The sequence below is a fragment of the Microtus pennsylvanicus genome, chromosome 5, assembly GCF_037038515.1.
Source record: "Microtus pennsylvanicus isolate mMicPen1 chromosome 5, mMicPen1.hap1, whole genome shotgun sequence".
NCBI classification, from domain to species: domain Eukaryota; kingdom Metazoa; phylum Chordata; class Mammalia; order Rodentia; family Cricetidae; genus Microtus; species Microtus pennsylvanicus.
The window spans coordinates 70,097,838-70,125,348 of NC_134583.1; the positions used below are offsets into that span (position 1 = coordinate 70,097,838).

At 41.8% G+C, this 27,511-nt stretch overlaps 1 protein-coding gene across 1 annotated transcript; it reads left to right on the forward strand.

Moving 5' to 3' along the window:
- The first annotated feature begins 1,224 nt into the window (after window positions 1–1,224).
- LOC142851338 (disks large homolog 5-like) lies at window positions 1,225–27,295 on the forward strand. Its single transcript, XM_075975201.1, has 6 exons — window positions 1,225–1,342; window positions 15,882–16,041; window positions 17,149–17,280; window positions 17,944–18,127; window positions 25,071–25,186; window positions 26,354–27,295. The coding sequence occupies exons 1-6, from the start codon at window positions 1,225–1,227 to the stop codon at window positions 26,370–26,372; spliced, it is 729 nt and encodes a 242-aa protein (XP_075831316.1). The 3' UTR covers window positions 26,373–27,295.
- Window positions 27,296–27,511: the final 216 nt, after the last annotated feature.

The window sequence follows — 27,511 nt, forward strand, 5'->3', positions numbered from 1 at the left end:
GAACAGAGTCAGAAGGATTCATTCAAAGCTCTGAAATGGTCCCGCCCATTGGTTTATGTCACAAAACAGTTGATAAAATTCCATAAGGCTGTTTCATATAGGTTACTCAAAACATCATTTCATCTGCTAAATTTAAGAAGTGTGAGTTTAGGGTTTAGAGAGATTGTTCAGTAGTTAAGGACACTTGGGTTTGGTTCCCAGCTTCATGAGGGGGCTCACATCCTTTTGAATCTAAAATTCCAGGGGACCCAATACCTTCTGACCTCAGCACCAAGCATGCATGTAGAGCATATCCATGCAACGAAAACATTCACACACAGGCATACATGTAAAAATAAATGTGAGTGTTACAAACTAACTTAATGCTACAATGCAGATGAGAAACCTCATCTACTTTTACTATTAAATAAGATCTCCAGCTTTTTCTCAGGCTATCTCAGAATTTAGCATACTACATTTGCATCAAATACCAAGGTTGCTGATTTCATTTTTTCTAATAAGACCCTAGAGTAAAAGCTTGATTATAAATATACAACAGTATAAAAATCTCTACTGGGTACCTGCCTGTGAGAGAACCTAGAGATGGATTAACTGCAGTTGACAAGAACACAGTTCTAGAGCGGCATAGATGGCTCAGTGTTTAAGAGCACTGGCTGCTCTTGTAGAGGACCTGGGTTCAGGTCCCAGCACTCCCATGGCAGTTCACACCCATCTGTAACCCTAGTGGCAGGGGATCTGAGATCCTCTTCTGACCTCTAATTGCACCAAGAACACAGTTCACAGATGCATGTAGGCAAAAGCTCTTTGGTATAAAAAAAATAAAGAGAAAACCAACTCTACAAATAAAGATAAATTTCTGTGGCATAAATTTCAATGAATTTATAAATGAATGGATGAATGAAATGGAGGAAACTTCCTAAGCACTCAGATTGGATGCTCAGACTGTCATTGTTGTGTCTTTAATTCCATCGAATGTTTTCTAAAATGTAACAGAGGGTGAGAATAAAGGGACAAGGATTGCACCATGAATTACCCATGCTGGACCGGAGCGTGGGAACTGTGGTGGAGAGGCTGCTGTGCGCTTTGCCGGTGACTATTTCAGGCTCCATTTGTGTACCATAGCCTCTAATCCTGAAGTCGTCCGCTGCCGGAAGTGACGCGCGGTTTGGAGCTCGCGGGAAACTCGTCTAGCTGGCTAGCGCACTGGTGGGGACTACAGCTGCCATGAGCCTCTGGGTGGACAAATACCGGCCTTGCTCCTTCGCCCGGCTGGACTATCACAAGGAACAGGTGGCGCAGCTGAGCAACCTGGTGAGCAGACCGGGACGGCGGAGGCCGGCACGTTCCGCCGCTTCCTGAAAAGCCCGAGGATAAGGGAGTGAGAAGGCGGGCGCTGCAGGGCTAGCGGGGACCCAAAGTGACAAGTTCCCCGGAGTGCTGCTTCTGCTGCCCGGGGTCCCGTGAGCTTTGGGTGCGGACCTGGCGGAGGCTGCAAACCCCGTTTGAAGGAAGAGCTGGGGCCAATAGGCTCTCATGCTGCAGGTAGCTAGATGGCGGGCTGATGGAGGGGACAGTGCCCTGCACCCTGTTCGTAGTTACTAGCCTCTTCGGAATCACAGCTAAGTCCTTTCTGAAAACGAGGACTTATTTTACCAGTGCCTCTATCCTCCATATGAGAGTTTTTGGAAGAATCGGGAGGGAAGTGGAAGATATGTTTTAGTTGTCTTTTTTGTTGTTGTTCTTATAATGCGTGCAATAATATAAAAATCGAGCATTGTACTTCATGTGTATGCACACCGGTTTTTACAGTAGCTTCAACGTTAAGTTTCCTAGCCATAGGATGGACACATTTTATTGATTCCTGTGGCTACTTGTTTATATTCTTAGGACAAGGGTTAGTATACTATTCCTACGCCTTAATGAATGTACTTTTAAAGTCTACATCTTCTCATCGGATCAAGCCCCCATGCCCATAGTGCCCTTTAGTTTGATGTCATTCTCTTATTGGTGTTTGATAACACACTCTTTCCCATAGCATCCCTTATGTGCAGTCTTCCTGTACCCCCCAAATTAACTTGCAAGGGAATCAGTGTACCCCCTTCTTAGCAAGAAAATCATTTTGGGAACCCAGGCAAGACAAGCATCTGTCTCAGTTACAGAGATCAGTTCCACATTCCCATCAGCCCTCATTTTTGAAAGTGCCCTTCAGAGAGCTTGCTGAGGGAGTTCCTGCCTTTAAGCATTTAGTGTTGTGCCTTGCTTGTTCTTTGTTGCTCGTGCAAGTTAGATTAAACTAGTGCCTAGAGAAAGCAAACATGAAAGTTTGATAAATTTTCTATTGGAGTCGGATCGTAAACAAAATACCTTAGTGCTTTAGAAGTAGTTTAACCTGGAGCCCCTGGGTTCGACGAAGTAAAATGCCTTGTTCTTTCTTCGCTAGGTGCAGTGTGGTGACTTTCCTCACCTAGTATATGGGCCATCAGGTGCTGGAAAATTACAAGAATTATGTGTATCCTACAAGAACTTTATGGTGTCAGGGTGAAAAAATTGAGATTTGAGCTCAACCTATCACAGTAAGCATCTCTTGTCAGGGCTCGGCAGAAGTTTCTGGCAAGTATCTTCTTTTCTTTTTTTTTAAATACTTTTTTATTTTATCGAGCTATACAGTTTTCTCTGCTCCTCTCCAAGCTTCTTCCTTCCCCTTCAACCCTCTCCTATGGTCCCCATGCTTCCAATTTATTCAGGAGATCTAGTCTTTTTCTACTTCCCATATAGATTAGATCCATATGTGTCTCTCTTAGGGTCCACATTGTTGTCTAGATTCTCTAGGACTGTGAATTGTAGTCTGGGTTTCCTTGCTGTATATCTAAAAGTCATTTATGAGTGAGTACATATATTTGTCTTTCTGGGCCAGGGGTACCTCAATCAATATGATATTTTCTCGATCGATCCATTTGCCTGCAAATTTCAAGATGTCATTCTGTTTTTCTGCTGGTAGTACTCCATTGTGTCAATGAACCACATTTTTCTTATCCATTTTTCAGTCAAGGGGCATTTAGGTTATTCCCAGGTTCTGGCTATGACAAACAATGCTGCTATAAACATAGTTGAGCATATGTCCTTGTGGCATGATTGAGCATCCTTTGGATATATACCCAAAAGTGGTATTACTGGGTCTTGAGAAAGGTTGTTTCCTAATTTTCTGAGAAATTGCCACACTGACAACCAAAGGGGTATTCCAGCTTGCATTCCCACCAGCAATGCAGGAGAGTTCCCTTTTCTCCACAACCTCTCCAGCATAAGTTGTCATCAGTGTTTTTGATCTTGGCCATTCTTACAGGTATAAGATGGAATCTCAGAGTCGTTTTGATTTGCATTTCTCTGATGACTAAGGATGTCGATATTTTCTTTCTTTTTTTTTTAAATTTATTTATTTATTAAGGATTTCTGCCTCCTCCCCGCCACCGCCTCCCATTTCCCTCCCCCTCCTCCGATCAAGTCACCCTCCCTAATCTGCTCAAAGAACAATCAGGGTTCCCTGACCTGTGGGAAGCCCAAGGACCGCCCACCTCTATCCAGGTCTCCTAAGGTGAGCATCCAAACTGCATAGGCTCCCACAAAGCCAGTACGTGTAGTAGGATCAAAAACCCACTGCTATTGTTCTTGAGTTCTCAGTATTCCTCATTGTCCGCTATGTTCAGCTAGTCCAAATTTATCCCATGCTTTTTCACACCCAGGCCAGCTGGCTTTGGTGAGTTCCCGATAGAACATCCCCATTGTCTCACTGTGTGGGTGCACCCCTTGTGGTCCTGAGTTCCTTGCTCATGCTTCGTCTCCTTCTGCTCCTGATTTGGACCTTGAGATTTCAGTCCGGTGCTCCAATGTGGGTCTCTGTCTCTGTCTCCTTTCATCGCCTGATGAAGGTTAATATTCAGGAGGATGCCTATGTGTTTGTCTTTGGATTCACCTTCTTATTTAGCTACTCTAGGAACATGAATTATAAGCTCAATGTCCTTGATTTATGGCTAGAAAGCAAATATGAGTGGGTACATCCCGTGTTCCTCTTTTTGGGTCTGACTTACCTCACTCAGGATAGTGTTTTCTATTTCCATCCATTTGTATGCAAAATTCAAGAAGTCCTTGTTTTTTACTGCTGAGTAATACTCTAATATGTATATATTCCATACTTTCTTCATCCATTCTTCCATTGAAGGGCATCTAGGTTGTTTCCAGGTTCTGGCTATCACAAACAATGCTGCTATGAACATCGTAGAGCATATACTTTTGTTGTATGATAAGGCCTCTCTTGGGTATATTCCCAAGAGTGGTATTGCTGGGTCCAGGGGTAAGTTAATCCCGAATTTCCTAAGAAACCGCCATACTGCTTTCCAAAGTGGTTGCACAAGTTTGCATTCCCACCAGCAATGGATGAGTGTACCCCTTTCTCCACAGCCTCTCCAACAAAGGCTATCATTGGTGTTTTTTATTTTAGCCATTCTGACAGGTGTAAGATGGTATCTTAAAGTTGTCTTGATTTGCATTTCCCTGATTGCTAAGGAAGTTGAGCATGACCTTAAGTGTCTTTTGGCCATTTGAAGTTCTTCTGCTGAGAATTCTTTGTTCAGCTCTGTGCCCCATTTTATAATTGGGTTGATTAGCCTTTTACGGTCTAGTTTCTTGATTTCTTTATATATTTTGGAGATCAGACCTTTGTCAGTTGCGGGGTTGGTGAAAATCTTCTCTCAGTAAGTGGGTTGCCTTTGTGTCTTAGGGACAGTGTCCTTTGCTTTACAGAAGCTTCTCAGTCTCAGGAGATCCCATTTATTCAATGATGCCCTTAGTGTCTGTGCTGCTGGGGTTATACGTAGGAAGTGGTCTCCTGTGCCCATGTGTTGTAGAATACATCCCGCTTTCTCTTCTATCAGGTTCAGTGTGTTCGGACTGATATTGAGGTCTTTAATCCATTTGGATTTGAGTTTTGTGCATCGTGATAGATATGGATCTATTTTCATTCTTCTACAGATTGATATCCAGTTTTGCCAGCACAATTTGTTGAAGATGCTCTCTTTTTTCCATTGTATACTTTTAGCTCCTTTATCGAAAATCAGGTGTTCATAGGTTTGTGGGTTAAAGTCAGGGGCTTCTATTCGATTCCATTGGTTGACTTCTCTGTTTTTATGCCAATACCAAGCTGTTTTCAATACTGTAGCTCTGTAATAGAGTTTGAAGTCAGGGATGGTAATGCCTCCAGACAATCCTTATTGTATAAGATTGTTTTGGCTATCCTGGGTTTTTTGTTTTTCCATATAAAGTTGATTATTGTCTTCTCCAGATCTGTGAAGAATTTTGATGGGATTTTGATGGGGATTGCATTGAATCTATAGATTGCTTTTGGTAGAATAGCCATTTTTACTATGTTGATCCTCCCAATCCAAGAGCAAGGGAGGTCCTTCCATTTTCTGGTGTCTTCTTCAATTTCTTTCTTCAAAGACTTATAGTTCTTGTCAAATAGATCTTTCACTTCCTTGGTCAGGGTTACCCCAAGATATTTTATGCTATTTGTGGCTATCGTGAAAGGTGATGCTTCTCTGATTTCCCTCTCTGCTTCCTTATCCTTAGTGTATAGAAAGGCACCTGATTTTTTGGAGTTGATCTTGTATCCTGCCACATTACTAAAGGTGTTTATCAGCCGTAGGAGTTCTTTGGTGGAGTTTTTGGGGTCGCTTATGTACACTCTCATATTATCTGTAAATAATGAAAGTTTAACCTCTTCCTTCCCAATTCGAATCCCCTTATGTTGTCTTATTGCTATTGATAAAACTTCAAGCACTATATTGAAGAGGTATGGAGAGAGTGGACAGCCTTGCCGTGTTCCTGATTTTAGTGGGATGGCTTTGAGTTTCTCTCCGTTTAGGTTGATGTTAGCTGTCGGTTTGCTGTAAATAGCTTTTATTGTATTTAGGTATGATCCTTGTATCCCTAATCTCTCCAAGACTTTTATCATAAAGGGATGTTGAATTTTGTCCAAAGCTTTTTCAGCATCTAATGAAACGATCATATGGTTTTTTTTCTTTCAGTTTATTTATATGATGGATTACATTGATAGATTTTCTTATGTTGAACCAGCCCTGCATCTCTGGGATGAAGCCTACTTGATCATAATGGATAATTTTTCTAATGTGTTCTTGGATACGTTTTGCCAGTATTTTGTTGAGGATTTTTGCGTTGATGTTCATGAGTGAGATTGGCCTGTAATTCTCTTTCTTGGTTGAGTCTTTGTGTGGTTTTGGTATCAGAGTGACTGTTGCTTTATAAAAGGAATTTGGCAATGACTCTTCTGGTTCTATATTGTGAAATACGTTAAGGAGTATAGGTATTAGGTCTTCTAGGAAGTTCTGGTAGAATTCCGCATTGAAACCATCTGGTCATGGGCTTTTTTTTTTTTTTGGTAGGGAGGTTTTTGATAACAGCTTCTAATTCTTCGCGCCTAACAGGTCTATTTAGATTGTTCACCTGGATAGTGTTTTCTATTTCCATCCATTTGCATGCAAAATTCAAGAAGTCCTTGTTTTTTATTGCTGAGTATACTCTAATATGTATATATTCCATACTTTCTTCATCCATTCTTCCATTGAAGGGCATCTAGGTTGTTTCCAGGTTCTGGCTATCACAAACAATGCTGCTATGAACATCGTAGAGCATATACTTTTGTTGTATGATAAGGCCTCTCTTGGGTATATTCCCAAGAGTGGTATTGCTGGGTCCAGGGGTAAGTTAATCCCGAATTTCCTGAGAAACCGCCATACTGCTTTCCAAAGTGGTTGCACAAGTTTGCATTCCCACCAGCAATGGATGAGTGTACCCCTTTCTCCACAACCTCTCCAACAAAGGCTATCATTGGTGTTTTTTATTTTAGCCATTCTGACAGGTGTAAGATGGTATCTTAAAGTTGTCTTGATTTGCATTTCCCTGATTGCTAAGGAAGTTGAGCATGACCTTAAGTGTCTTTTGGCCATTTGAAGTTCTTCTGTTGAGAATTCTTTGTTCAGCTCAGTGCCCCATTTTATAATTGGGTTGATTAGCCTTTTATGGTCTAGTTTCTTGATTTCTTTATATATTTTGGAGATCAGACCTTTGTTAGTTGCGTGGTTGGTGAAGATCTTCTCCCAGTAAGTGGGTTGCCTTTGTGTCTTAGGGACAGTGTCCTTTGCTTTACAGAAGCTTCTCAGTCTCAGGAGATCCCATTTATTCAATGACGTCCTTAATGTCTGTGCTGCTGGGGTTATACGTAAGAAGTGATCTCCTGTGCCCATGTGTTGTAGAGTACTTCCCACTTTCTCTTCTATCAGGTCAGTGTGTTCAGACAGATATTGAGGTCTTTAATCCATTTGGACTTGAGTTTTGTGCATGGTGATAGATATGGATCTATTTTCATTCTTCTACAGGTTGACATCCAGTTTTGCCAGCACAATTTGTTGAAGATGCTCTCTTTTTTCCGTTGTATACTTTTAGCTCCTTTATCGAAAATCAGGTGTTCATAGGTTTGTGGGTTAATGTCAGGGTCTTCTATTAGATTCCATTGGTCGACTTCTCTGTTTTTTATGCCAATACCAAGCTGTTTTCAATACTGTAGCTCTGTAGTAGAGTTTGAAGTCAGGGATGGTAAAGCCTCCAGACGCTCCTTTGTTGTATAAGACTGTTTTGGCTATCCTGGGTTTTTGTTTTTCCATATAAAGTTGATTATTGTCTTCTCCAGATCTGTGAAGAATTTTGATGGGATTTTGATGGGGATTGCATTGAATCTATAGATTGCTTTTGGTAGAATAGCCATTTTTACTATGTTGATCCTCCCAATCCAGGAGCAAGGAAGATCTTTCCATTTCCTGGTGTCCTCTTCAATTTCTTTCTTCAAAGACTTAAAGTTCTTGTCAAATAGATCTTTCACATCTTTGGTCAGAGTTACCCCAAGATATTTTATGCTATTTGTGGCTATCGTGAAAGGTGATGCTTCACTAATTTCCCTCTCTGTTTCCTTATCCTTAGTGTATAGGAAGACCACTGATTTTTTGGAGTTGATCTTGTATCCTGTCACATTACTAAAGGTGCTTATCAGCCGTAGGAGTTCTTTGGTAGAGTTTTTGGTGTCGCTTATGTACACTATCATATCATCTGCAAATAACGATAGCTTAACTTCTTTTCCGATACGAATCCCCTTGATCCCTTTATGTTGTCTTATTGCTATTGCTAGAACTTCAAGCACTATATTGAAGAGGTATGGAGAGAGTGGACAGCCTTGTCGTGTTCCTGATTTTAGTGGGATGGCTTTGAGTTTCTCTCCGTTTAGGTTGATGTTAGCTGTCGGTTTGCTGTAAATAGCTTTTATTGTATTTAGGTATGACCCTTGTATCCCTAATCTCTCCAAGACTTTTATCATAAAGGGGTGTTGAATTTTGTCAAATGCTTTTTAGCATCTAATGAAATGATCATATGGCTTTTTTCTTTCAGTTTATTTATATGGTGGATTACATTGATAGATTTGCGTATGTTGAACCAGCCCTGCATCTCTGGGAAGAAGCCTACTTGATCATAATGGATAATTTTTCTAATGTGTTCTTGGATTCTGTTTGCCCCTATTTTGTTGAGAATTTTTGCGTCGATATTCATGAGTGAGATAGGCCTGTAATTTTCTTTCTTGGTTGGGTCTTTGTGTGGTTTTGGTATCAGGGTAACTGTAGCTTCATAAAAGGAATTTGGCAATGACTCTTCTGGTTCTATATTGTGAAATACATTAAGGAGTATAGGTATTAGGTCTTCTAGGAAGTTCTGGTAGAATTCCGCATTGAAACCATCTGGTCCTGGGCTTTTTTTGGTAGGGAGGTTTTTGATAACAGCTTCTAATTCTTTGCGACTAACAGGTCTATTTAGATTGTTCACCTGTTCCTGGTTTAACTTTGGTATACGGTATTTATCTAAAAACGTGTCCATTTCTTTGACATTTTCCAGTTTTGTGGCATACAGGCTTTTGTAGTAAGTTCTAATGATTCTTTGAGTTTCCTTTGTGTCTGTGGTTATGTCCCCCTTTTCATTTCTGATCTTATTAATTTGCATATTCTCTCCCTGCCGTTGATTAGTTTGGATAGGGGTTTGTCAATCTTGTTGATTTTCTCCAGGAACCAGCTTTTTGTTTCATTGATTCTTTGGATTGTTTTCTGTGTTTCTATTTTGTTGATTTCGGCCCTCAGTTTGATTATTTCCAGTCTTCTACTCCTCCTAGGTGAGTCTGCTTCTTTTTTTTCTAGAGCTTTCAGGTGGGCTGTTAAGTCTCCAATGTGTGCTTTCTCTGTTTTCTTTAGGTGGGCACTTAGTGCTGTGAAGTTTCCTCTTAGGACAGATTTCATAGTGTCCCATAAGTTTGAGTAGGTTGTTTCTTTATTTTCATTGAATTCAAGGAAGAGTTTAATTTCTTTATTTCTTCCTTGATCCAGGTGTGGTTCAGTAGTTGACTGTTCAGTTTCCATGAGTTTGTAGGCTTTCTGGGGGTAGCATTGTTGTTGAATTCTAACCTTAATCCATGGTGATCTGATAAGACGCAGGAGGTTACGAATATTTTTTTTGTAACTGTGGAAGTTTGTTTTGTTACTGAGTATGTGGTCAGTTTTCGAGAAAGTTTCATGAGCTGCAGAGAAGAAGGTATATTCTTTCCTATTTGAGCGGAATTTTCTATAGATGTCTGTTAAGACCATTTGATTCATTACCTCCATTAATTCTCTAATTTCTCTGTTAGGTTTCTGTTTGATTGACCTGTCCATTGGTGAGAGAGGAGTGTTGAAGTCTCCTACTATTAGTGTGTGCGGTTTGATGGCAGCCTTGAGTTTTATTAATGTTTCTTTTACTTACGTGGGTGCTTTTATAATAGGGTCATAGATATTCAGGATTGAGGCTTCATCCTGATGAATTGTTCCTGTTATGAGTATAAAATGTCCCTCTCCATCTTTTCTGATTGATTTAAGTTTGAAGTCAACTTTGTTAGAAATTATTATGGCCACACCTGCTTGTTTCTTGGGTCCATTTGCTTGATAAGCCTTTTCCTAGCCCTTTACTCTGAGTAGGTGCCTGTCTTTGTGGTTGAGGTGTGTTTCTTGTAAACAGCAGAATGTTGGATCCTGTTTTCTTATCCAATCTCTTAGCCTGTGCTTTTTTATACGTGAGTTGAATCCATTGACATTAAGTGATATTAATGACCAGTGGTTGTTAACTCCAGTCACTTTTTTAGTCATAGAGTTTGTGTGTTTCCCTTCTCTGAGTTTTGCTGGTGAATAGTCTCTAGATGTTTGAGTTATTGTGGTCATTGTTGGACTTCTTGGTTTGTGATTTTCCTTCTATTACTTCCTGTAAGGCTGGATTTGTGGCTACGTATTGTTTAAATTTGTTTTTATCCTGGAAAATTTTGTTTTCTCCATTTATAGTTAACGAAAGCTTGGCTGAGTATAGTAGTCTGGGCTTGCATCCATGTTCTCTTAGTTTCTGCAGTACATCTATCCAGGACCTTCTGGCTTTCATTGTTTCCATAGAGAAGTCAGGTGTAAGTCTGATAGGTTTGCCTTTATATGTAACTTGACCTTTTTCCTTTGCATTTCTTAATATTCTTTCTTTATTCTGTATGTTTTGTGTTGTGATTATTATATGGCGAGGAGATTTTTTTTTTTTTTTTTTTTTGGTCCAGTCTATTCGGTGTTCTGTATGCTTTTTGAACCTTCAAAGGATTATCTTTCTTTAGGTTGGGAAAGTTTTCTTCTATAATTTTATTAAATATATTTTCTGGACCATTGAGCTGTACTTCTTTTCCTTCTTCTATCCCAATTATTCTTAGGTTTGGTGTTTTTATTGTGTCCCATATTTCCTGAATGTTTTGTGATGAGAATTTGTTGGTTTTGCTTTAGAAATACATTCTTAGGTCCTTGGGCTCCTTCTTTGCCCATTCCCACAACTTTCATACAGAGCACTTATGTTTCAGTATAAGGATGTTTCCTAAAAGTAGAATCATTATGTGAATTATGGTAAGCACAGTATCTACTTTTTATGCATATCAGTGTATATGAGTCCATAAGAATGTGTCATAGCATACTGGGATAATTAGCTTCATGGTTAATGAACAATGTCTAGTGCTGATGCATTTTGAACTCTAATGCTTCCATTAATAGAATCCAAAAATAGGTGTTTCACATATGATCTTGATTCTTTATCTTCCTTAATCCTTCTGATTTATGATAAGTTATTTTCTGGCTTTATTCACATCTTTCCATTTCCATTTACAAAACTCTACAGATTTTACCTCTTTAGAAAATGTATTTAGTCAGAAAAAGTTTTTTGAACTTCATGGCAGAGAAGCAATAAAAACTGAATATAACGACTCTCTGAATTCATAATTTCTATATTACATTTGTCATATAAAGAAACAAGCTAGCCCTGGAAGCTGCTAGAGTGAACAATAGATAACCTCGGCATCTCCAACCATATGAGTGTTTGTGAACTCCGTCAATTTTCTTTTGACTTCTTGAGGTGAGACTAGAGGGTTATGAAGCCAAGCTGTACCATGTGCCGCTGTGAATAGGCTTGAGGAGGCTGTCCCCTCGATTTCTGAAGAATGTAAAGGGAAGAAGAAAAACTAGCTGACAGCAAGACTCCCTTTCCTGTAGAGGGATGGTTTAGGGTTATCATCCAGAGATTGAGAATCTCAAGGCTGCATTTTGAGTATCAGGTAGGCAAAGTCTTATCTCTCAGTTCATTTCATGAGCACCTTCCAGATTCCATGGGTGGGTCAAGAGAAAACATTGTGGGTCATAGGTGCGGTCACCTGTCAACTGAATCTCAGGTCATTTGGAAGAGAGTGAAGCCTATTTGTGTGGGAGACTGGTGAGATTAGAGGCAGGCACATGCAGAATGGTTTTGTGCATATTTGGCTGGGGTGGATAAGTATATCTCCTGAGTTGGAGAAGTGTGTTCATGGAAGTGTGATATCTCACAATTAATTATTGAAAAGGCCAAGCTGTGTGGCGTAATAACCAGGCTAGCTTAATATGAAATAGTAAACTTTAATGAGGGAATAGCTTACAACACTAGGGATCCAGTGATGAACAGGAAGTACAAAAAGGGACCGGCGGGGCTCACACCCGCCAGATTTATACCTAAACATTAGCCCAAGGCTAACACAACCCTTGGGCTGGGTTTCCCCTACACAGGCCTCTTTCTTAGTTGCTGGAATTTGCTGGTAATCCATTATACCTTGTTTTCTAGATCTTGTCACATCTCAGATTGATTTGCAAACCATATTCTCTCTCTGTCTGTCTCTCTCTCTCTCTCTCTCTCTCTCTCTCTCTCTCTCTCTCTCTCTGTATCTCACTTCTCACTTCTGCTTCTTTACCACAGCACCACTCTGTATGTTCATAAAACATTTTCATACCAGTTTTGCCAGATGTTTGGTTCTCAACTTGTTGGTCTCTACAAGACCCTGTTTAGCAAAAAAGTTGCTAATCACATTCACCTGCTTAGGGCTTCCATATCTGAAATGGCACAGATCACCTGACAGACCTCATCAGCCCTAAGTTCTAAGGAACATGCTTCTGTTGAGAAAGTCCAGAGATCTGGAGAAAATGAATTTCAGCCTAACGATGGGCTGGATCCTCTTTACAAGAACTGTCAGAAATAGAAAATTGAGGTTAGGCTATAACCAAACTCTTTGATTTAATAACCCCAAGCCTCTCCAAATGCCTGTCCTTCTCATGATCTCCTAATGGGTATTGTACCCAAAAGCCATTAACAAGCACATATATCATAACACCTGGCTCTAGGCCAAGGAATTTGGCTTTTGTTTGCTGATAGAAGCAGCATAGCAGTGATGTACATCATATTCTATCCCATGATTGTGTGCCTCTTCTATCTGTATGCGTGTGCATGTGCATGTGTGTTTCCAACTTAGGGTGCCTCTACACAGCCCCGGCAGACCTCTGACTTGTCACTGCTCTTGCCTCAGTATATTGATTCAAGGTTTGGACCATCATATTGCTTCTAGGACTGTTTTTTCTAAATATCTGAGGGATCATCTGGCCTCATGTGACTCCAACCAGACACGTCAAGAGTGAATCACATCTTCACTCACAACCTTAAAGCCTGAGTGAGCTCTGCTGATTCTCCAGGGGAAATATTTTATTTCTACCTGTATAAGAGCTTCCTTTTCCCTTTTTGACCCCAGAGAGGCTCCTGATATGGCTGCTTAATTTAAGGTCATTTTGGAGTGAGGAAATGAGTCAGAGGTAATGGCTGTACCATGGACAGCAGCAGACCCCTCCCTGGACATTCTATTGTATCCTGGAGACCCCTGATTCTCTGTGATGTCATCAGTGTTGTGGCAACACCAACTGCCTGTGGGGCATCTGTTCATTGCCTACGGGTTTTGGACGCAGCCATGTTGGCAAGACTGAGCAGGCTCCTTGGGAGACAGAAGGGAGAGCATAACGAGACTAGAGGGAGGCAGAAGGAAGCTGGCCTTCAACCTCAGTGTCGCACATCAAGACATAAATGGTTCTGGGGAAAACGCAGTGAGTCCTGGGGAGGGAGTGGGGAGTTTCTTGATGGTGGAAGGCTTCAGCTTGGTTTTTCATAGTGATTCACAGGATCTTAGAGCTTCGTGGAGGTAATGAATCTATCCTGCTTCTCTCTGTTACTAAAGAGTAGACCTGGAGTTTAGGGTTTCTGATGCTTAGATTGGCAGAGAGCCAGTAATGGTCAACCCTGCAGCTGCTGTGCTAGGGCCCTCTGCTTTGACTCTGAGTGGGAAGGAAGGAGAGAGGGATGAATGAGGTTTCAGTTACAGCACTGAGCTTCACCCACACTGGATTTCTTTTGGTTGTGGGTCACTAATAACAGGGAGAGTAAAATCCTCTGGCCAAAGCTAGAGTACCTCACATCCACTTGCAGGGTAGGAACCATTGGGTATTGCTGCATGTCAGTGACCCGTAAGGTTTCTGAGTTCCTGAATCTCAATAGCCAGTCATCTTTAACTTGACTTTAACTTTAACTTGAGTGCAGGAATGAGCCATCACTCTCCCTGCAAGCGTCTGTTCTTGGTGAGTGAGGGCTCACCTGTGGATGCCCTTAGGTGTCTCCAGCCTGTCCTGTCATTAGGTGATCTCACCTTTGCTAACATCATGATGGATGGAATGTATTCTGCTGACGTTTGGGGGAAATTTTCATCATTACCCATGTGACTCATCTTTGGTCTGATGGGTCACCCACAATCCCCATCACCCCCACACATTTTAACAGCCCTGTGGATATTTCCTGAGGTACTCATTCACTTCATGAAACTGAACTTCATTCCACATCAACATGAGCTAATTTCTTAGTATCCTTCACTTCCCATCTGTTTGATTAGGAGGTGAAGAGCCGTTCCTTGGGAATGTTTAGAAAATGAGTCTTGACCTCCATATATGATGAAGTATTAAATTATAATTAATTAGAGTCTAACTATCAGAGAGGTGCTGACGAGCTTCCCCTGTGTCTCAGGGAAGGCACCTGAAAAAGCCAGCTTGGCTTTTGGTGAACTGGGGAAGAGACAGTTATGAGATAAGTGATGGCAGTTGGCAGTGACCCTAACGGTCCGTTCTCTGGACATTCTGCAGTATCCTAAAGAGTCGTTGGCATCTTTTTTTTGAAACCAACAGTGTTGTATTCTTGGGGCACTCATTATGTGTTGAAATAGGAGAGGCGGGACTGCGTCCTTCGCACCCGGCCATCGGCACGGCTAGCTTTACCCAAAATAATTACACAGAAACTGTATTATTTTAAACACTGCCTGACCCTTTAGTTTCAGTTTCTTATTGGCTAGCTCTTACATATTGATCTAACCCATTTCTATTAATCTGTGTAGCCCACGAGCTGGCTTACCAGGAATGATCTTAACCTGCGTCTGCCCGGAGTGGGAGAATCATGGCGACTCCTGATTCAGCTTCTTTCTCCCAGCATTCTGTTCTGTTTTCTCCGCCTACCTAAGGGTTGGCCTATCAAATTGGTCTAGGCAGTTTCTTTATTAATAAGAAATCACTCCCACATCAATTATGTGCATATAGGGTTCACCAGAAGATACAATGGCAAGATTGAGCACACTGGTTGGCAGAGAATCTGACTTTCGAAGGAGGAGGTCGGGGGTTGAGTTGGACCTTACAGAAATGGGGTTTAGTAGCTGGGATCTTGGAAGAGATGGTTCTATGTTGCTTCTCTGGGTTACCAAAGTGCAGACCCACAGTCAAGGATTGCTGCTAGTTAGTTTGGCAGAGATCCAGGAGTTGTCAAAGTTATAGCTGCTGTTCTTTGAGTTCTTTAATTTTATTTTGAGTGGCAAAGACCAGCAGGAGGCACAGACTAATGGGGTGTGAGAGTAGGTTGTTGCTACAACTCATCATCAGTGATTTCTTTAGGTTCTGTGAGTATCTCATGGGAAATTCCCCATCTATGCACCAGGGTCTCAGACATTCAGTTACTTCTATTCCAGGCCACACTAACAGACTGAGAGTCTCTAAGCACTGGAGACTCCAGGAATTTTCTGTATCATATCAGAAATGAGTTGATATTTCCAAAGCAGCATGGCTGGGTGACATATGCCTTTCAGGGCCAGTGGGGCAGCAGTAGGGGCTGATACACATAGCTAGCCACAGTGAGTGGAGACAGAGGCATGCCTTTGGGCTCCCAGTTTGAGGAGTTGTCCTGATCCTTCACTGTGTTCCATGCATTCACTCTTCCTTGGCCTCTTGTTTGAACTCAACATGATCTCTCCTGGTCCTGTGCCACACTACTGCATAAATTCACTAATATTTATCTACCTGCAGGGAGTGCTGGACAAACATCAACCCCAAACTCTGTTACTGGGCAGGAGCAGCGGCTGAACACGGTGGCTACACTGACCCTGCAGCTTCAGATGATGACCCAAGAAAGGGATGAACTTCGTGGAATTCTCGCTAATTATACCAACAAGGATTTGAACAACAGGTAGCCATTTTGTCTAGTTCCTGCGTAACTGTCTTGACCCTACCGAGTCAACCCCAGCATTCCTCAGGTCACTGGAGGCTGCACCTCCAGAGTGTTCTGCCTAAACTAAAGATCCTGAGGGCACTGAGAGGCATAGCTGAAATCTGGGAAGGAGTGATATCAGGACACAGGCTGTGTGATTCCTCCAAATAAAAAGCAGAGCCTGTGGCCTGGATCAGTCTGGGGATGGGGCAATAGTTTGTGAGCTCTCAGCATACATTTCATGAGGCCTTGGCAGGTGTTGGCTTGTGGACGATGCTAGGTGCTGTGAGTTTATGGTGAGTTTTGTGCTTAACCAGCAGGTGCTTGAGTACTGGCTGCTCCTGGGAGCAGCTGGAGGGCCCTAGTCGTCTTGGTGCATCTCAGTGTGTGACATGAGGTCTGAACTTCATCACTGCTCCTCTCTAGTCTGGTTTCTTATATTCTGAGACAATTCTGCCTGCCTACATTTATTTGGCACCCTCTTTGTATGTGTGTGTGTGTGTGTGTGTGTCCTAGCAGTTGGGGGTCTGTGGCATGTGGTTCTTTCTGTGCCACAGTTTCCAGGTGATCCCACTAAGTTCCCTTAGGGTCAGGGAACTCCACTATGACCAGTGATGGTGCTCCTGGCCCGTGTGCTCACCTTGGCAGCCCATTGGAATCCACTGGAGACTTATATATCTATCCTTAAGTCAGGTCTGCTCGCTGGAAACACTGATTTTGTGCTTTAGACATCCATGTAGCAATAGGAACCTGGGATCAAAAATCCCCGTTCTGAAGACGGGAACAACATTATCATAGATTTCTGGTGGGATCAGACTTGTGACACAGGCTCCCCAGGACTTAACTATTCTATTCCTCCAGGCCCATTAATGGAACTCATGCAGCTCTGGATCACTCCCTTTGCACCTCTGATTGCTGGTCTGGGGCCACGTCAGGAAGTTTAAACAGCACCAGGTTGTCCTCGTTCATAGCTATCAGAATGTGACATTGACTGTGCTGGGGTGTTTAGGGCACAGCCTGAAATCATAGGATCATTAAGGCCAGAATTCACGGGGTTCTTTGCTCTGGGGCTATGCCCTAATACAGGCTAAATTTTGAGTTGGAGATGCTGAATATGGAGCATAAGAAAGTGATGTTGGATCTACAGAAATTCCCCATGGAGATGAGAGAGGCCTTGAAGAAGTGCAAGGAGCTGACTGAGGAAACCGTCTCTTACAGGTGAGTGACTGACTTCACTGGGACTCTATTCCTTGGCAGTGACTGCTTTTGCCATGTTTTTGTCTTTGAACCAAAGTGAGGACTTTCCTTTTGGCCTGTCTCCCTATAAAAAGCAGTCTGTCTTATGCTCTTGACTTGGACCTACTGGACTAGTTTTGCTAAGACTGAAGTATCTGTGAGCCCATCACAACATTGTCCTGCCAGCCTCAGGAGCCTCTAGATAGAAAATCTATTTGTACCATGATAAAGGTGTCAGGCATTTGTGGGTCTTGGGGGCTCTGGTAGGGGTTTACAGAGGTGATCCCATTCTACCCATAGATAGAATATATTTCAATTGGGTCTGCTGTCCTCCCTCACAGAATGTTTGTCTTCTACGTCTCAAGCTGCTGATGCTTTCCCAGTACCACGGACAGTTAAGTACATGTGGTAGGAGGCAAACCCTGCTCTCAGAAGTACATGCATTTCTTTCATTGTAACAGTTTTCAAAAGCAGTCTGAGTCTTTCTGTAATTTGGCCATTCTCTGACATTTGACAGCCACTAGGGTATCCTGGCATGGTGACTGTGGGCTCTGGTCTAGGGCTGTCTGGGGACATGGGAGTTTGCATGGGTGATGTGGGAGATGGAGGCTAGGTAGGTCTCATGGTGTTTTTGTGATGGTTCAGCATCCTCCACAACCAGCTCCTGAGTGAGCGAACTCAGTTGAAGAAAAAAGTGAGCATGTTGAGAGAGGAGAACCAAAAGCTATGGAGGGAGCAGATTTCACTGCAAGTGGCCTGTGAGAAGGTGAAGAATCTCTATGAAAAGACCGATGAGAAGTTCTGTGAGCTATGTGACGAGGGGGATAAGGTAGGCTGCAGCAATGTGGGCAGGCTGTCCACCATCTGTAGTAATACACACACACACACACACACACACACACACACACACACACACACACACACACGTGATCATCCACCCACTTTTCCAGTAGCTCACTAACATCCTGTCCAATTGTTGATTTCTGTGATTATTCCAAGACTTTCTAAGGATTTAGCATCTTGTGAGATCAATGGCTGGAAACAGCTTTGAAGGAGGAAATCCCCGTGTAAATGTCAAAGGGGAGGTTCTTGTCTACATGTTTTATCTTCTCTCATGTTTCATCAGTTCCACCTCCTTCCCTCCTCCCAGTCATTCACCCCCTGTTCCCGGACCCCGGGTCTACTCCTCCTTAATTTCCCTTCAGAAAATAGCAGTTCTCCCATGGTTATTTGATCTAATTATTAAAATAACATTAAACCTGGGCTTTGCTCATGTTTGTTACACATTCTAACAATGAGATATATCACCAAATCCTTTTAAAGTCTTGAGATATGATCACACTACATTCCAAAGGTTAGCTTTGAACTCACAGTAGAGTTCAGTCCAGACTTTAATGTTCAGTCCTTCTGTCTCAGTCTCTGAGTAGCTAGGATTAAGGGTTTGCATCACAAGCTCAAACTTAGTCTAAATACTTAAATTAAAATTGATGCTTAAACCAAATGTCCAAGGTCAGTAGATTATACGTTTGTGCTTTTTTTTTTTTTTGGTTTTTTTCGAGACAGGGTTTCTCTGTGGTTTTGGAGCCTGTCCTGGAACTAGCTCTTGTAGATTAGGCTGGTCTCAAACTCACAGAGATACGCGTGCATCTGCCTCCCGAGTGCTGGGATTAATGGCGTGCGCCACCACTGCCCGGCTTACATTTGTGTTTTTAAGACATAGGTGCTAAATTATAGTCATCTCAAAAGCATCGATGAAAATATAATTTAAGATGCTTTATCATTAGTAGACAGGTAGCTTTAAAACGAATAACATAAAGGTAGCTTTCATTCATTTAACCATTCAAGAGTCTATGTTGGGAGTCCCATAAATGCCAGGAAGTAAGCTATACCTGCAGCAAACAGATAAGATGTCTGTCCTGAAGGAACTGATGAAGTTATTACCTTTAATTCATCTCTTACATCATAGCTGGTGTCTGCTCGGTGCAACCCTCCAGCTCTCATTGCGTTTGAGACCTCCAGGAGCAGAGGATTTTCCTGCAGGAGGCAGAATCTAAGCCTTACTAAGGATCTGTCCATAAATTTTACTCTTCACAGAAAAGGCAATTTTACCTCCTTCCCACTAGCCATGGCCTATGAATCCCAGCTATAAGTGAAAAATATTATATGCCATCGAATCATAGGGATTCCTGCTCCTTGTTAATATTTTAGAGGAAGAAAATTTTAAGCTCTCCTTTTGGGTAGAGATTACACAGTTAATAACTCTGTTTTAAAGTGTTGTAACTCTTCAACGATTCACTTTTTTTTATTGAGCGAACATTTCCTTTTATTGACAATAAATTATTCTCACATGCCATAGTTTTCTCTACCGCCACTTCTCTCTGCTCCTATAAACCTCTCTTTTTCCAGATCTGCTACCCTTTGTTTTCTTTCCAGAAAAGAACAGGCAAGCATGACAAAACAAGAAAAAGGCCTTCATACAGAGGCTGGACAAAGCTTTCCAATAGGAGGAAAGGCATCCCAAGAGCAGACAAAAGAGTCAGAGACACACCACACCCACTATTAAGAGTCCCACCAAAACAACAACATATATGCAGAGAACATGGTGCAGACCCATGCAGGCCCCATACAGAACTCTGTGAGCCTATGTGAGCCCTGTTTACTTGATTCAGTGGGCCATGTTCTCCTAGTGCCCTCCAGCCCATCATTCCCGCTTACTCCTAAAATCCATACCCCTCTCCCCATTTCTTCTTAAAGTTTTCCTGAGCTCCAATGGGTAGGACTGATAGAAAGTTCGAATTTAGATACTCACTTTCACACAACTACTGCTAGAGAAAAGCTCTCTGATGAAGACCAGCAAGGTACCAATCTATGAGTATAGCAGAACATTGATAGGAATATTAGTAATCAGTTCATTGATTTTTTTTTTAGTTATGTTTGCTTCTGTGCTATGTCTCTGGGCTATTTGGTCTGCAGATTTTAGCCATCCAGGGATTATAGGGAATGGACTGCCTCACCTTGCATGAGCCTCAAGTTAAGCCAGACATTGTATGGCCACTCTGTCGAGTTCTGCACCAACAGTGCCCCAGCATAACTTGCAGGGAGGACAGACTGTAAGTCAAGGTTTTTGTGGCTGAGTTGATGTCATGTTTCTCTTTCTGTAACCTGCAGAGTATCATCCCATGCCAAAGAGACTAGAGCATATGGGTGAAGGCTCCATGCAGGCAACAGCTTGCTCTCTCTAGGTTCAATGATGTGTAGATGTTGTCCACAACAATGGGAGCCCACTGTTAGTTTTCAGAGAGCAGCAGTCTGTCCTAGCATGAGCCGGAGCTGTATAGGGATCTCCACAGAATCCCCTCCAGCCAAATATTCAACTGAATGCAATCCAGTCTCAGTACTGGAAGCCTTTCTTGGCTACAGAAGATGGTCAGTTCAGACTCTGTATGTGCCACTACTAGGATTCCTCACTAGGATCCCCCATATAGATTCCAGGAAGTTTTTTTTTTTATTTCTTTTTTTTTATTGAGAAAATGAGAAAAAAAAGTTTCCACCTCCTTCCAGCCTCCCATTTCCCTCCCCCTCCTCCCACCCTTCTGCCCTCCTCCCACCCTTCTCCCCCTCCCCCCACTCCTTTCCCTCTCCCTCTCCAGTCCAAAGAGCAGTCAGGGTTCCCTCCCCTGTGGTAAGTCCTAGGTCCTCCCTCTCCGTCCATATCTAGGAAGGTGAACATCCAAACTGGCTAGGCTCCCACAAACCCAGCACATTACGTAGGATCTAAACCCCTTGCCATTGTCCTTGGCGTCTCATCAGCTCTCATTGTTCGCCATGTTCAGAGAGTCCAGTTTTATCCCATGCTTTTTCAGTCACAGTCTAGCTGGCCTTGGTGAGCTCCCAATAGATCAGCTCCACTGTCTCAGTGGGTGGGTGCACCCCTCGTGGTCCCGACTTCTTTGCTCTTGTACTCCCTCCTTCTGCTCCTCATTGGGACCTTGGGAGCTCAGTCCAGTGCTCCAGTGTGGGTCTCTGTCTCTATCTCCATCCATCACCAGAGGAAGGTTCTATGATGATATGCAAGATATTCGTCAGTATTGCTATGGGATAGGGTCATTTCAGGTTCTCTATCCCCAGCTGCCCAAGGAATTAACTGGGGACCTCGGCTTGAGCACCTGGGAGCCACTCTAGGTTCAAATCTCTTGCCAACCCTAAGGTGGCTCCCTTAACTAAGAGTTGTGCTTCCGTGCTCCCCTATCAAACCTTCCTTTATCCCAATCCTCCTTTTTCTCCAAGACCCCCTTCTTCCTCTTCTCCCTTTTCTCTCCCCATCTCCCCTTACCCCCATCCCACCCCACCCCCAAGATCTCAATTTTCTCCCCAGCAACTTTGTCTACTTCCCATAGCCAAGAGGATAACTATATGTTTTTCCTTGGGTTCACCTTCTTACTTAGCTTCTTTAGAATCACCAATTGTAGTCTCCGTGTCCCGTATTTATGGCTACAAACCAATTATGAGTGAGTACATCCCATGTTCATCTTTTTGGGTCTGGGTTACCTCACTCAGGATAGTGTTTTCTATTTCCATCCATTTGCATGCAAACTACAGAAACAAGCATAACCAGCAGAGTACAAGAGATAGAAGAAAGACTCTCAGATTCTGAAGATACCATAGAGAAAATAAACACAATGATCAAAGAAAACAGCAATTCCAGGAAGTTTTATCTGTACTAGCTTTCCATAGCAGCCTCTGGGAGCTCCCCAACTCCAACACTCTCTCTCCACACTCTCTGCCTCCATCCCTCCCCCCTACAGGATCCCTTTCAATTCCCTCCCCACCCAACCAAAGTTTACTGGCAAAATCTAATCTATTTTCTTTTCTCAGGGAAATTCTTCTGTTTCCTCTAGTGACCTTCTCTTTACCTAACTTTTCTGGGGTGCAGAAAGTGGCTTGATTATGAATTATTTAACAACTGATGCCCACTTATAAGTAAATATATATATATATATATATATATATATAATATGTGTTTTTCAGGATCTCAGATATCTCTGTCAGCATGATTTTTTCTAGCTCCACCCATTTGCTTATAATAGCAATTGGATATCACTTTTCAAACAGCCAAGTAATATTCTCTTCTGTAAATGTACTGCCCGTTCTTTATCCATTCTTCCATTGAGGGACATCAAGGTTGTTTCCAGTTCCTGGTTATTATGAATAAAGCCAGAGTGAAGATACTTGAGCAAGTGTTCTTGTGATAGGATAGAGCATCCTTTAGATATATGTCCAAGAACGGTGTACCTAGATTTTGAGGTAAATCAGTTCCCAATTTTCTGAGGAATCGCCATGTTGATGCCTTAGAGGCTGGAAAACTCTGGACTCCCACTAGAAATGGAGGAGTGTTTCCTTTGCTACAAATCCACACCACCATAAGCTGTCGTTCCTGCCATTGACCTTAGCCATTCTGACAGGCGTAAGGTAGAATCTCAAAGGAGTTTTTGGTTCAAATTCCCCTGAAGGGTAAGAATGTTGATCATTTCTTTAAATGTCTCTCAGCTATTTGTGATTCTTCTTTTTTTTTCTGTTTCTATCTGTACCACGTTTCATAATTGAACGATTTGGATGGTTGATGTCTAGTCTATTGAATGCTTTGTATATTTTGGATATTAGCCCTCTGTCTGATGCGAGTTGATGCAAATCATTTCCCATTCTTTAAACCTCTATTTTCTCCTACTCATGGTGTTCCTGAGGTCCTTTATTAATTGTTGATCTTAGTGCCAGTGTCTCTTCAGAAATCATCTCCTTTGCTGGCATGTTCCAGCTATTCCTTATATTCTCTTCTGTCTGTTTTTGTGTTGAGGTCTTTCTTAATGAAAGGGTCAAAGATTTTTGTGGTATCTAGTAAGATGATCACCGTATGTTTTTTTCTTCATTTTATATGGTAGATTATATTGACTAATTTTCATATGCTGAACTATCCCTACATCTCTAGGTTAAAGACTGCTTGATCATAATAGATGATCTTTTTGAAATATTCTTGGATTTATTTGCAAGTATTTTATTTAGTACTTTTTCATCTATGTCCATTAGCGAAATTGGTCTGTAAGTATCTTTGTCGAATCTTTCTGTGGTTTGGGTATCAAGGTAACTGTGACCTCATAAAATGATTTGGGCACTCTTTCTTCTGTTTTTATTTTGCAAACTAATTTGAGGAGTATTGCCATTAACTATTCCTTTAAAGTATGGTCGAATTCTGTGCGATAGCCATTTGACCCTGGCTTTTTTTTGTGGGGTGGAGGGAGGCTTTTAAGAATGACTTCTATTTCACTGGGGAATGTAGGTATATTTACTTATCTGATTTTAATTTAACTTTGATAAATGATTCCTATTGAGAAAATTATTCATTTCTTATAGATAATCCAGTTTGATGAAGTACATGATTTAAAGTATGTCCTTGTGATTCTCTGGATTTCCTCGGTATCCGTTGTTATGTCCCCATACGGTTTCTGATTTTATTAATTGGGATATTCTTTGCCTGTCTTTATTTAGCTTGGATGAGGGTTTATCTATCTTGTTGATTTTCTCAAAGAACCAATTCTTTCTTTCACTTATTTTTGTACAATTATCTTTATTTCTATTTTATTGGTTTAGCTGTCAGTTTGATTATTTCTTCTGGTCTAATCCTCTTGGACATATTTCCTTTTGTTCAATAGCTTTGAGGTGTTACTATTAAGTATGATATCTTCCCATTTTTAATGTAGGCACTTGGTGCTCTTAGCACTATTTCATTGTGTCCCATAAGTTAGCGTAGGTTATGTATTCGTTTTCACTGAATTCTAGAAAGTCTTTAATTTCTTTCTTTCTTTATTTTTTGGTCCACTTTTCATTCAATATAGAGATCTTCAATTTCCATGAACTTATATATGCTTTCCTTTCTTTAGTTGTTGATATACAGTTGTATTCTCTAATTGTCTGATAAATATCTGTTAAGTTTATTTGGTTTAAAACTTCAGTTAATCCAGAGTTTATTAATTTTTGTCTGCATGACCTGCACACTGATGACATGCACATTGGTGAGACTGAGATTATTATTGGTAATAATTTCCATATTATCATGTGGAAATCAATATGTGTTTTAAGCTATAGTAATGTTTATCTTAAAAATTTACTTAAGGCATAGATGTTAAGAATTGAAATGATGGCCAGGTGGTGGTGGTGCAGACTTTTAAACCCAGCTCTTGAAAAACAGAGGGAAGCAGATCTCCTTGTGCTCAAGGCCAGCCTAGTCTACAAGAGCTAGTTCCAGCACAAGCTCCAAAGCTATGGGAAAACCCTGTCTCAAAAAATTTAAAGAAAAAATTAAAATGTTATCTTTGTGGTGTGTCCTTCCCCATGTCTTTTGATTAATTTTGGTTTGAGGTCGATTTTATTAGGTATTAAAATAGCTACACCAGCTTGTCTTTTAGGTACATTTGCTTGAAAGATTTTTGTTCCAATTCTTTACCCAGAGGTAATGTCTATAATTGATGTTGAAGTTTGTTTCTTGTATGCAGCAGAAAAATGGATCCTGTTTCTGCATCCATTCTGTCATCTGTGTATTTTTATTAAGGAAATGAGACCATTGATACAGAGAAATATCAAATGATTAATTCTTGTTATTTTGCTGAATGTGTATGTTCTTGTACATGTATATCCAGAAGTGTGCCTTGAGGAGTGTGTGTGCATGTGTGTGTGTTTGAGTGTTCAACCCTCCACTAAGATCATAATCTTCTAATGAACAGAAACAGGATATATTGGTGGAAAGACAACAATCCCTGCTGAAGCTGAGGGATCTGGTCACCAAATATATAGAAATGGCAGAAAAGCTGCAGAATCCCTTCGCTGTCTCCCAGATGAGGTAGGATCCCAGGCCACGAAGAGGGAGTTATATCATGTAGTTCCCTAGTACCTGAATCTCTGTCCTATTTGGGTTCCTGGACATTTGCATGACTTTTCAGTCAAAGCCAGGGAAAGAACATCTGAGAGTATTGGGTTGGCTCAGTCAACAGAAATGTCTGCACAGGAAGCAATATGTGTTATCCTTAATCTTTCTCAATTGTGTGCACTTCTTCAATTCTGAGTGCTCTCGTGTGTTCTGAGTGCATTGATCCTTCCTATGGTCGTCCCAGACCTAATAGAGGCAGTGTTAATTGTGGAAGATGGTGTCTCCTCCTGCCACTTTATTTTCCTCCAGGAGTATCAGCTTTAGAGATAAAATCCTACACTTGGGCAGATTAGCATACAGCACCTTCTTATTGATTATGGGTTCTCTGCAGTTTGCATCTGCTTTTTGTAAGAAGGTTTCTCTGGAATTAAAATCACATTTAGAGTTTGACATGTTGAATCCAAGGAAGTTTCTGTGCTGAAGGAATAAGCCCAGCCTTCACTGCAGTGTTGTGTTTGTTCCTCTTCAGGGCCTTATACAGTTAACTTCCCAGGTTGCTCACAGTTTCCTGGCATCTGTTCAAGGCCTGTGACCCAGACATTGCTATACTGCAGTTTTTTTCAATAGAATGTATCTAAACTATTGGAGTAATGGGCTGTTTTTCTAGTTCACCACAGTGTGTATTTCTCAGCTCACTTTCTAGCAGTTTTAAAGGTGGAGAAAAAAAGAAACTCAGGTGCTGTCTTATTTTTGTAGAAGCAAGGAGTGAATGAGCCCAGCTCAATTATAATGCTGGATTTCCCAGTTGAGTAGAGCTGGTGATAGCTCAAAAGCTGATAGGGCAGGTCCTTAACAGACCTGTGTCCCAGCTGTTTTCCTCCCCTAATATGAAAACCTCCAGCATGATCTGGCCACAGTCCAGGATGAGAGCCTCCTGCAGACAGACCTGCTGCAGCAGGAGCCGTGTGTGTGCCAGGCCAATGAGCCACCATTGACTCCTGTCCCCTGCAACCTTGGCATTCATGGGGTGGGTTTTCTTCCTTGATGCTTGTTTCCCAGGTGTGGACAGTCCCTGATTTTGTCTAGGCTGTGGTCCAATGAGGCTTCCTATGCATCTGATTGCCTTTCCTTCTCTGACAGCTCCGCTTTGGAGAACTGAGGAGGCTGAAGGAATCTTCACACATTCTCCACTCGAGCAGCAACACCTACGGAGAAGCAGACCCCTCCTTGTAGCTGTGAACAAAGGAGTAAGAAAAATCTCCACCTACTGCAGGGGATCCATCGCCAATCTGATTCATGTTCTGTTGGCCCACTATTCCTGGAGAAAGGAAATCATGAGAAAGAAGCCTGACATTCAGAGGACCCACCAAGAATGACTCCAAATCCCGACATTGGTCAGCAGGTGGACCCTGAGTGGCGCACAGCAGCATGGGGAGGATGTGCTGCTGAGCAAGGCTTCCTCTGTCAGTTTCCTCTCCATGTCTTTAGTAAGCCGGCTGCGCCCTCCATATGTGGTGAGGACTCTCACGAGAAAGACTGTACTGATGCCGTGCTGTAGTCTGTACACACCACAGGGAAAAGCACAGGATTCCCTCTCCTGTGAGTGCCGAGGGAGACTCCATGTCACAGGAAAGTGTTGGTGAAGACAACGCAGTACAGAGACTACAGCATCCCTCACCTGTGTTAGTCACTGATCATCCATAAAGAAAATGTCAAAGGGGATTCTCCAGTTTCACATCCTGGACTGCCATGTCAGTCCTGAGAAAGGGTCTGTAGAGGAAATTTGGTCACCTTTGGGGTCTTTAGGGAGCCAGATGCTCTCCATTGATGTTTTTTGGATCTAGAGCTAGAGACTATTTTTAGCTTAATTGGAGCAAGGGTTCTGGTTTGGGTTTGGTTTTCATTTGTTTGGATATTTTTTTCTTTGTTTGGTTTAAATTTTGTTGTTGGTTTTTAAATAATTTATTCTTGTTGTTTTAATAGTTGGCTAAGGCTCTACCCTGTATATACTGACTACCCTTTCTAAAGTTCCTATTGAGTATAATGAGTATTTTTATGAATAAAATCAATTTTCGACTCCTCAGTTTTACAGCCTTTCTTGAGTCAGATGTGGGGTTGCTCTCCTGTGACTACAGAACTCATGGGCAGAGATGGATTTCTGCACATTCCAGGAGCCTTGGTTACACAGCCGTTTCGCATCCAGGCAGGTCTACACAGGAGGGTAGTACCTTTGATGTGGATGGCCTGACCTATTGCTCTCTTTACTACCAAGACTTTCTGTTACAGTCAGATTTAAGA